Source organism: Saccostrea cucullata, unplaced genomic scaffold (assembly GCF_032062105.1).
Source record: "Saccostrea cucullata isolate Sc308-1 unplaced genomic scaffold, CSIRO_AGI_Scuc_v1 ctg4337, whole genome shotgun sequence".
NCBI lineage: Eukaryota > Metazoa > Mollusca > Bivalvia > Ostreida > Ostreidae > Saccostrea > Saccostrea cuccullata.
The window spans coordinates 15,001-27,046 of record NW_026939901.1 but is presented as its reverse complement, the minus strand read 5'-3'; the positions used below and the strand labels follow the sequence as shown (position 1 = coordinate 27,046).

Here is a 12,046-nt window from a genome sequence, read left to right as displayed (position 1 = left end):
CACAAGTTGAGTGTCAGTAACTTGATCAAAATTAGTATTTCTAAAACTGTCCATTGATTTTAAAATTTTTTTCCCTTTCCTTTGACTGATTTTTCAAAATTTAATCGAATCGCTAAATTTATACACTTCACGCAAAAGTGGAACATCTTGAAAATAAGAACAAGAGGCCCAGGGGCCACAGCGCTCACCTGAGCACATCGGGCTTGAATTTACTCACCCCCCCCCTCCAGGCATTCATCATTTGAACAAACTAGAATCTACACTGCCTGAGGATGATTCCATATAAATATCACTAATCATTGCTTTGAAGTACTTGAAAAGAAGATTTTAAAAGGTTTCCCTATATATCCCTATGTAAAACTTAGGTCGGCCATTTTGGCCCCACCCTAGCCCCGGGGGTCATGATTTGAACAAACTTGAATCTACACTACCTGAGGATGATTCCACATGAGTTTCATCTTTCATGGCCCAGTGGTTCTGGAGAAGAAGATTTTTAAAGATTTTTCCTGTATATTCCTATGTAAAACTTGGGTCAGCCATTTTGGCCCCACCCAAGCCCCAGGGGTCATGATTTGAACAAACTTGAATCTACACTACCTGAGGATGATTCCACATGAGTTTCATCTTTCATGGCCCAGTGGTTCTGGAGAAGAAGATTTTTAAAGATTTTTCCTGTATATTCCTATGTAAAACTTGGGTCGGCCATTTTGGCCCAACCCTAGCCCCGGGGGTCATGATTTGAACAAACTTGAATCTACACTACCTGAGGATGATTCCAAATGACTTTCATCTTTCCTGGCCCAGCTGTTCTGGAGAAGAAGATTTTTAAAAGATTTTTCCTATATATTCCTATGTAAAACTTGGGTCAGCCATTTTGGCCCCACCCTAGCCCCAGGGGTCATGATTTGAACAAACTTGAATCTACACTACCTGAGGATGATTCCACATGAGTTTCATCTTTCCTGGCCTAGTGGTTCTGGAGAAGAAGATTTTAAAAGATTTTTCCTATATGTTCCTATGTAAAAATGGGTTGGCCATTTTGGCCCCACCCAAGCCCCGGGGGTCATGATTTGAACAAACTTGAATCTGCACTACCTGAGGATGATTCCACATGAATTTCATCTTTCCTGGCCCAGTGGTTCTGGAGAAGAAGATTTTTAAAGATTTTCCCTATATATTCCTATGTAAAACTTGGGTCGGCCATTTTGGCCCCACCCTAGCCCCGGGGGTCATGATTTGAACAAACTTGAATCTTCACTACCTGAGGATGATTCCACATGCGTTTCATCTTTCCTGGCCCAGCGGTTCTGGAGAAGAAGATTTTTTAAAAATGCCAATAATTTTTAACGAATTCATGATTATCTCCCCTTGGAAATGGGCGTGGCCCTTCATTTGAACAAACTTGAATCCCCTTCACCCAAGGATACTTTGTACCAAGTTTGGTTAAAATTGGCCCAGTGGTTCTTGAGAAGAAGATGAAAATGTGAAAAGTTTACGACGACAACAACGACAACGACGACGACAACGACAGACAACGGACAAATTTTGATCAGAAAAGCTCACTTGAGCCTTCGGCTCAGGTGAGCTAAAAAGTGAAACAGATAAAGCCAGATATATTCAAGAATCCATATATTCTCTTTCTTTTTCAATACTTGTTTTTTTTTTTTTTTGGTGGTGGGGGGGGGGGGGGTGGTTAATAATTTTGTATTGTTATAAACATTACTGAAATCAATCAAGGTTCATTTCTTCACCCATTCATGTACCGATTTCTCAAAACTGTCGCAAAATTTGTGTACATCCAATTGCAGATCATAAATATTCTAATTGTGACACTTGGACTCTAACCTGTGATATTTGAAGCTGTAAATCATTTTGTGATTTGACCAGCAACTCCAGTTGTTGTTTTCCACCCTCCACTTGCTGTTCCATCTTTGATTCTTCCTCCCTCAGTGAATTTAGTCCAATCTTAATTTCTCCAGCTCTTTCTCTTGGTTCTAGAAATTTAAATAGAAAAGAAATTTTATAAATTACAAAAGAACATGACAAAACAACTTGAATCAATGAAATTCAAAATGTACCAGTAATGTAAAAAATGTCATATCACTTATTCAATTGCCCCTGGTTTGACTTTTTGGTCTCATTTTCACAGTATTTAATACTCGTGTAAAATGAGCAATCTACAGTTATCAATATTAATTACCCCGATTTGTTTCAGCCTGGTGACCACTAAACATTATAACTGCAATGACTACTCCCTATCAATCTGATGAATATTCATCTGACACTCTACCTGCACTGACTGCTCCCTGTTGTTGATCTGTGACCTTAACTCCTCAATACTTTTTAGTTCTGTGTCACATTTGTCCTTCAAATCACGAACATTACTTTCAAGGTCAGATTTCTGAAAAAAAAATATTTTAAAGTAAATACTACTAGGTCGTTTTTTGATGAGTTCATTCAGACATTTTGAGCCTACTTCTATTTAATGCTTTACCTTTTCATCGAGTTCGTCCAGACATTTCTGAGCCTGTTCTTTCTGGTTCTCTAGCTGTTGTAGTGTAGCTGTAATGGCGTCCAGTTCTTTCTGTAACATGGCCACCTCACCATTACAAATCTTAATGTCTGCTTCTGTCTGGACATTGTCTCTCTCCAACTGTAACTTCTCTCTGATAATAGAAACACTCTCCGATAGAATTCTTCCAGCATCGGAAATAGTAGTAAAATGTAAAGTTAATTAACAAATACCTTACTTTGAACAGGGGAAAACATATAATATAAGAAATAATCATAACCAAAGCCAGCAAAATAGCTTTGCCATTAATTGAAAGTTTTCACAATTATGGATCAGTGTAGCTCTCTGGCAATGTTCTAAATTAAAACTACCTTTTCATGTCCTCAATTTCCTTGGAGATGATGTCTAGTTCTTTTATGGCTGAAGAATCAGCCACATGTCCATAGGGTCCGGCATTGACTCCATCCTGTAAAAATCAACCACCAAATTATTACTTCTTGTAGATTAACAGCAAATTTTTATCACCTTATAATGAAAATCAGATTTGTGAGGAGTTAATAATGCAAGACATTTCATTTAAAATGCAAAAATATTACAATTTTTAAACCTATGATGATTTACTTAAAAAACATTTAAAATTCAAATGTAAATATTAAACAAAACCAATACTCACCGTAACCCCAAACTGTGTGGTGTCAGCACTACCCTTGGATCGCATGGAGGGGGGCATCATCTCTGGGGTGAGGGTGGCTGGAGGATCCACCCCCTTTAGTTTCTGTTGTACGAGGTACATGGCCAGGGCAAACTGTTCCATGTTTATCTTCCCCACACTGTTGGTTTCACACAAAGTCCTAAAGGACAAATTTACGTTATAAATCAAGGAGGCTTTTCTTTAACAGAAAGGTCTAGGTTCATTAACTCCACAAAATGGCCCTGTCCCTATACCTATTTACTGACGAAGTGACAATGTTCCATTTTAAACATCAGTATAAAGAAAGGACTAATTAAGTGCTTTTATTTCCAATAAAAAAGTTTCATTTGAGAGTTCAGGCCCCAAAACCATATTTTGAGAATACACTTAAGTCAAAATTTTAATTTTTAATATCTTCAGTTGTTTTCGATGTATTAGCTTATAAGTATGCAACTATTTAAAATACTTCAAGTCAAACATTTGTTGAAAATTTCATTTTATTATCGAAATTATTTCCAAAGTTATGTCAATTTGAAATTTTGACGTAAGTCTGTTTTCAGTTTATGGTTTATTGATAATAACATAAGGGATTTTCCACTTCTAATTATATTCTGTGAAACTGGAAGTAAACATTTGGAATTTTCCCCTTCTAATTATAGTCATTAAAGCAACAGGAACTATAATGTTAAAATGTCGTCCTACAAATGGCTGTAAGTATAAAAATACATCTTCTACATACATGTACCTTTATATTAATCAATACAGACAAGCATGTATTTCTTCATTATTAATATGATTACTATTTATTGAGGTGTTGTACAATAAAAACAATGACCTGTAAGACTTTAATTAAAATCAAAATACTTTGGATTAATAGTGAAAGAAACAATTTTCTTATAACAAACTATTTTTTAACCATATTTATATATTCATTTTGAATGTTTTGTGCAGGGACATGGGTATACAGCATTTATCAGAGTCTGTGTTTATGAAACTGAATCACAAACTGGGGTCCTCAGAGACGGTGATCATGAGGAGACAGATGGGGGAGTTCACGGAAATTATGATGAATCTAGTAATTAATAAAAGAAAAGAATACAGGATGATGACTAGTGGCAGTTGCAGAGAAGGATTCAGACTAGAGAAGTCAGATATGGACGCAATGTTTTGGCCACATGACCACTATGTAGTCTGGGACCAGGTTCGGAATTATGACTTAAGTAGAAAAACACTGATTCTCTGTGATTGTTCTGAAAGCCCACCAGGATTTGTTTTACTTGAATTACTGACACCAACGCACATTCAAAGTGTACAGAATGCATGTGTGAGAATAAATGACAGATTCTATATATCCAGTTCCATATACAGACAAATAACATGTTCAACAGTTTTGCCTAATTTAAAGGAACATGGTCCGTGTGGTAGTGGTGTTTACGCGGTTAGTAGAGTTTGACGCTGCCCTATGTTTTGTCAGTGATATTTGGCCTCCTCCTGCCTCCAAATGGATAGACAGATGTCACTCATGGCCTCCGTCTTTTATTCTTAATGACATAGTCGGAAGTGGATGCCACTTTGTAGCAATAGGACACAAACTCGGAAAACACGCAGACAAAGAATGGAGAATTTCCTTCTCTTTAGCAGAACAAAAACTTGCCTACTCATTGAACCACTGCCAATTCTTAACCTACGGCCTGCTAAAACTGTTTTTAAAAGAGTCTATCAATGAAGAATTAAGTGAAGGAGATAAATTACTGTGTTCATATCACATGAAGACAGCAGTTTTCTGGGTGATTCAACAAAACACAATACCTCGATGGCATCCACAAAATCTTCTTCAGTGTTTCTGGGTCTGTTTTAAACTTATCCTTAAATGGGTGTATGAGGGGGTATGTCCAAACTTCTTTATTCCAGAAAACAACATGTTTCTGAGTAATACTCATGGTGAAGCACAAAACAAATTATTCATTAGACTTCATAAATTGTATGAGAAGGGTATAGCATCACTGCTTCATTGTCCATCTATCAGGTCTAATTGTGTAATCACTGTCCTTCAAAATCCCAGACAATCTATTGATACAGATAAACACAGGTTGATCTCCAAGGTTTTGTTTGAAAAAGAGCTACTTAATGAATTGTATTCATATAGAATACCAACACCAGACCTACACACCTGTATGAGGTTCCTCAATGCTGTAGATAAGGTGATAGTTTTACCCCTGACTCAGTGCCAGGTTCTCCTATTAAAGAGGGTTACAGCCATTGTACTCCCGAACACTGCTTTTATATTATACAAGCCTCCAATCGTTTTTGCACCATTTGAGGTAAGTACTAGCTCAGTTGTAAACAAGCAGGTGTATATAGCTAATAAAACACCCAGTTATATGCTGAAATTGGCAGCCAAGTTTGGGTGTATTTCTGATATGTTGTTTATTGCAATGTTTTACTACAATACACTTAGATACAAAGAAGCTATATCAGTTCTAGAAATGACAAAGGTGAAGTTAGCACAGCCATACGTAATGTATATCCACCATTCATCTTACAATGCAGTATGGTACATGTTTCATCAGTCCTTGGGGGGACAGTCCTGGTCTACAAATATGAGACATGATGTGACATGTGATAATGAACTTGATAATCATGTCTGTTACATCAATGAATTAGTGCCAGAACAACAGTCTGGATTACAGTGTGGATCCCCTGGATTAATTATCCCATCCTATGTTTTCATACACATGTTAGAGGTCTTGTGTTACAGACATGTAGACCCAGTGAGAACACAATCAGCTCTTAATGACCTACAGGACCTGGTCCAACATGATCAGGGGGAGTATATAGATATACGTTTCAGAGACATCTCCTGGCAGATTCTGGGGATCTGTCAACAGGTGACAGGGAACCATCAAGCTGCTCTGTACTCCTATCAACAATCTCTCAGACAAATACCATACCACAACATCCAAACTGCTACATTGATGAGAATACAAGAAATCATGGCACTCATGAACAGAAATCAATAATAATAAATCAAGATTGTTACCTGTCAGAATTCAGCAATTCAGAGAAAAAAATCTGAGTCATTCCCTATCCCCCTTAGAATTTTCCTTTTTTTTTTTTAAATTATTTTACACCTAAGGATAATTCTGCATATCCCTGCGCAGTCTGCAGGATATGGGCCCTTATCGCAGTGCAATTATCATAGAACCTTTCATTGCGAAATAGCACCTTATTTTGCTTGACAGAGTTATCCAATCAAAATCCTTGATTTTGTTGCGCAATTTTTGTTAGCCTGGCAGTGCATTGAAGAAAAAAACCCACCACCCACCCTTTTTCCTTTTTGGGGTTTTTGGTTTTATATTATCTTGCATTTTAGTCCAGATTTGTATTTTTCTAACTAACTTGTCATATGTTTCTTGATTGGCGCAATTGTTTGGACGCCTCAAAGGATTTACTCATTTATGTTATATTTTATGCATATTTATTCAGGTATTTTATGCATGCATGTTTAATAAGTGGTGCGTCTGCAGACTCATGTGTGGACGTGTCTTCGTTAGTGAGAAAATTTGGGTGACATTGAAACTCCGATAGTTGCAAACAAAATGTGGCAGTTTTTCTTTCTTTCCACTTTTCAATCTTGTGTTTTGTCTTCAGAACGTAATTAAAATAACTGCTTGTGTATACCATATGGATTGATTGTCTCATGAATTTTTTCCAAATCAGACAACTGACAGTATTAGTAACACCGCAATGCACATGACACGTATGAATCTGGGGTGGTTGATTATGCAACTGTTTGTTTAGCTTGAAATGAAAATTCCGATTTGGTTTTGATTGCAGTTATTTAGGTGTCTTTTAGATTATGGCTTGGGGGCATTAATTATCATTATCTATATATTTATTTATTAAAATTATTTTAGTAGATCATATAAAATAAATGTCTGATTAGAATACAGATTTTATTTGTTGTTTGAGTGGACTAATACCTCGAAGTGGCCTTGTGTATACAAAGTTACATAATAAGCAACTTTACCTGGACATTTCATGACCCCAGGCAGAAGACGCAGGTCTCGTGAAACGGGATGTTTATACAGGTGACACTTATTCTTCAAGGTGATAATTGATTTATAATTAATCTTATAGCGCCTATATGCTATCAAAATAATTATCATTGTCTGCATAACGATAATTCAGAAACGTAGTGTAATTGTAATTGCAGATTACGAGACGAAACAATTAATTAAATTTTATTTCGAATCAGTTTAAAAGTTTAACGAAATATGAAAATTCAGAAACAGCATCGTTATCAATATGACGACTTTTTTGTACAAATACATACAGAATTTCATTCAATGTACATGTTTGGAAAAGTCACAATGCCATGTACCACGCAACGCTGGTCTACATGGTCTATGCCGTTTTCATATTACGAATGAGTATAGAATGATATCTGTATGATAAAAAAAATGAAAAACACGAACTGACGAAGTACATTTTTTACTTTACTCAATTTGATAAATATTCACTTAAAATTTGAAAACATATAGTTGTTTTGTAAAAACCACTTGTAAAAGGTAAGAACTGCATGAAAATCATTACATCCGGTATGACTAATTTTTAAACCTGTCAACAAACCCGGAAAAATCCAGAATCTTGAAAACTCGAACTCTTGATCTCTCGAAGTTTTTCCTCGGTCCCGCGGACTTCGAGGTTTCGAGAGTTATCTGAATAATAATTATTCTCAAGTGGGACTAGGCATAATTTTAAAAAGATTAATTGAAAGCTAGTAGTTTAATAAAGTTTAATAAATTAATACCTGTTCTCATGCATCTTTCATTCATATGCCTGAATGAATTTACAAAACGTAAGCATGGCAGTGTTCTTATACACTGTACCCATAAACAATTTTTTGCGGTATATAGTGTGACCACAGAAATTGAAAACGCTACGATTAATTTGCTACCTTTTAGGGGTTAAATCGCAAAAATTTCCAACTACAAAAAATACCCGTTGTACGGTATATGAAAGCTCTAATGCTACCTGTTCAAAAGTTATAACCAAGGTTAACTTTTTCAAAAAGTGGGTAAAACACTAAGGTCAAGGTCAAAAGGTCTGAAATATTTATATCAGTTGAAAGATTTATGTCACAATCAATACATATGTGAAGTATAAATGCCTCAAAGTCCAAAGGACGGAAAAAAAACTGAGAGATCAAGAGTTCGAGTTTTCATTTGTCTGGAATTTTCCAGATTTGTTGACTGATTTTACAATTTGTCTTACTGGATGAAATATTTTCATGCAGTACTAACCTTTTACATGTGGTTTTTATAAAACAACGGTATGTTTTCCATTTTAGATGAATATTAAACTGAGTAAAGTAAAAAAATCTACATCGTCATTTCATGTTTATTTACAAGTATTTATTCTTTGTAATACGGACATTGTACTACAAATACGTCAAATGAAAACAATATAAAAATATAAACGAAGTCATCCATAGCATTAACTATTAGGCTAATTTCCAATAGAATATGCATAGCGGGACTGCATTCTGACTTTGAAGGATCAAGATTTTCCAGAGATCAAGAGTAAATTTGCTAAGTTATATAGGAAAAAAATTTGGAACCAGAGACTCACTTTTAGCGATCAAGAACTTCCAGAGATCAAAGTTTGAATCATCTAGAGTTACACTCTGCTTGTGAATGGATGTTTATAAAGTAAGATACGCGCATTTTAACTGTTATTTCAAAAATGCATTACATATCACAATACATTTTAAAATATCGCAGTATATTGCAATTCCCAAATGATACCCAGCCCAGACAAATAGCATCTCTCACTCACCAGATGTGTGCCAGTGTTGTGTTGGGGAGACCACTCTGTAGAAATATACTGCGGATTTCCTCCCCTGATACAAAACCATCCATGTCTGCATCAGCCGCCTTAAACATCTGGTCAAACTTCATCTTGTCCACAGGGTTCACTACCCACTGAAGGGTCAGCTGTTAGTAGAGGAATTAAAATAATTAGGGGCTGATATCAGACAAATAATACAATAATTAGGGGCTGATAGCAGAGGAATTATACAATAATTAGTAGTCAGCTGATAGCAGAGGAATTATACAATAACTAGTGCTAATTGTAACGGGGACCGTTACAGATGTTCCCCAAACGCTCCCCAACTCCCTTTTGGTGCCATATTCCCTGTAATCTCTATTAAATAAGAAATACTTTATGGAATTTAGACTTAATGAAGGTCTTCCCAGAAAAAATACAAAATATATTTAAAAATAGGCATTGCACGCGTGTTCATGTGTGTAACGACCATATTATCTTGTCTACACTATCTAAAATTTTGATATCCTTAATATCAAAGCATTTAATCCAAAAATATTTTAAAATATACTCATTCGAGTGTATTTTTAATTTTACTCATTTCACGTGCACGCACATGAATAATGACTACACCTTATTGTAGGAGTCCCTTATATTTATCTATGCTCTAAATCCCATCCTGTTTGGTTGAAAAACAAGGGAGTTATAGCCATTTGAAGTTTCAGCCAATCAGATTGCAGCACACATGCATGCGCGTGATTTCATAAATTTTTATCTTTATCGTATTGAAGGATATCCTAATGCATGACTATATTTTAAATTTCAAAGCATTTCGTCGAAAAACAAAGGAGATATAGGCATTTAAATTTTCAGCCAATCAGATTGCAGCACACGTGCATGCGCATGCTTTCATGACAATTCTTATATATCATGCTGTAGATCTTCATAATGCATGACTATGTTCAAAATTTCAAAGGATTATGACAAAAAACAAGAAAGATATTGAGACTTTAGTTTCAGCCAATCAGAGCGAAGCGCACGTGCATGCGCGTCAGATTTTGCTATTTTGACCATGTCATCTTGTTGATACTACTAATATATCCATGCAGTGTGAGTTTCAAAAAATTCCATCAAGAAATAGAAAAGTGAAGGCTTAATCCATCATATTGGTAATTTCACATGTTGCACGTGCGCGCTCTTGCTAGCACACGTGCATGTAAGTGCTTTCATGATAATTCTTATATATCATGCTGTAGATCTCCCTTATATATGACTATGTTGAAAATTTCAAAGGATTATGACAAAAAACAAGAAAGATATTGAGACTTTAGTTTCAGCCAATCAGAGCGAAGCGCACGTGCATGCGCGTGAGATCTTGCTATTCTGACCATGTCATCTTGTCTAAGCTACTAATATATACTAATATTATGAGTTTCAACGCATTTCATTAAAAATTGAAAAAGTTACGGCAATACACATTATATTGGTCATTTCTCGTGTTGCACGTGCACGCTCTTGCAAGCACGTGCGCGCAAAATGACCTTCATTCGGCAAATCTACACAACATGTCTACTGACCCTAAAAACATTTTACCTAAGTCGGATGTGTAGTTTACTAGATCATTCGTGGACAAAATTTTCCCAGGAAGAAGAAAAATAATAATAATAACTAGATACGATCTCGTTGCGAGCAACGAGAGGTCTTCCGTCCGTTTTAGGAAAAGAAACCCACGTAAAATCGAGCTGAAAAGAGATTCAAAATTTTGGTCACAAGGAGGATTGAAACCATGTCGCCAACGTGAATGCGCTTTTTCTTTTTTACTTTTATATCCCCAACACGCTTACCATTAAGCTATTGAGAGTACTGCTCTAAATATACTTGTGTATACCACGGTACTTTTGCAACAGTCTGTCTAAGAATTATAAAAAGCATTCATAATTTCGCGCCAAACGCCACGAGTAAATATTCGCGCCTTTTCTCTGGACTGATCTATTAGATAGGTAAGATAGCATCAATTAAATTTTAAAAATAAAACATTCTTAACGCCTTTATTTTATTTCGACGTGAAGAAAGTATATGTAACACATTATACACAATACATATCGTATCTAGCCCAGTTACACTAAAGCAATGAAACGGAAATTAAGTTTTAAGATTAACTCAATTGCAACGTACTACTGTAACGTGTCGGATCTGAGCGGTCAGTAGGTCCGTGCTCGGATTACCGAGTTTTACTGGGGATATGATTGAATGCAATATATACAGATAATAATATGACACCTGCCTGGTGTCTTTAAATCAAATGACCTAAGTGCCTTGTATAATTATTTATATATCTTCAGTTAATACCGGCACCTGCCTGGTGCCATCTGATAATTGCCTCACTATACTCGTATAACTGACTATATAAGTCAACATCTATCTGCCTGATGCCTCTTGATTTAGCCTTAACACCTGCCTGGTGTATTACTGCTTACCAAGTTGCCTATATAACTCTAGCCAAGTGGCTACAATATACTTACACAGTATGATTTAACTTTGTAAGAGCTTCTCTGTCCTAATGACAAACCTATAGCTAACGTCACACACCTATATTTTAACTTGTCACTAACTACAGCAACTTTGCACAATCCGATTTGATCGTTACACCAAATGGATTCTGTACCAAAGTGAAGACACCAGCCAGTTGGCTGTACTGCCCCCTTGTACCTCAACTTAATCAATGATCATAAGTTATCAGATATCATATTGATAAAATACTACAGACTGCCTTTCTTTTGGCAACACTATTATTATTTTCTAACAGAACATCATTTATCAATGATACTTGTATAATTCTTTTGTCAATTGACCAATTAATTACAATATTTTTATTGATTAGCTATTATAATATAAACAAGTAACGGGACGTAACTCCTCAAACCATTTCACTACTACGTGAGAGTCGAAGTAGTTTTTTACATTTCATGTATCCTTGTGTCAGAATCGTTCAATCAAACGCTCAGCTGCCT

The 12,046-nt window shown here is 35.8% G+C and overlaps 1 protein-coding gene and 1 pseudogene across 1 annotated transcript; one reads left to right on the top strand and one right to left on the bottom strand.

The window, feature by feature from the left end:
• The window catches only part of LOC134254250 (epidermal growth factor receptor substrate 15-like 1), a 36,924-nt pseudogene that overhangs the window by 12,201 nt on the left and 12,677 nt on the right, over positions 1-12,046 (bottom strand).
• LOC134254252 (uncharacterized) lies at positions 3,839-6,659 on the top strand. The gene is made up of 2 exons (XM_062736795.1): positions 3,839-3,913; positions 4,155-6,659. Exon 2 carries the CDS (start codon positions 4,613-4,615, stop codon positions 6,221-6,223), a length of 1,611 nt encoding a protein of 536 aa, XP_062592779.1. The 5' UTR covers positions 3,839-3,913; positions 4,155-4,612; the 3' UTR covers positions 6,224-6,659.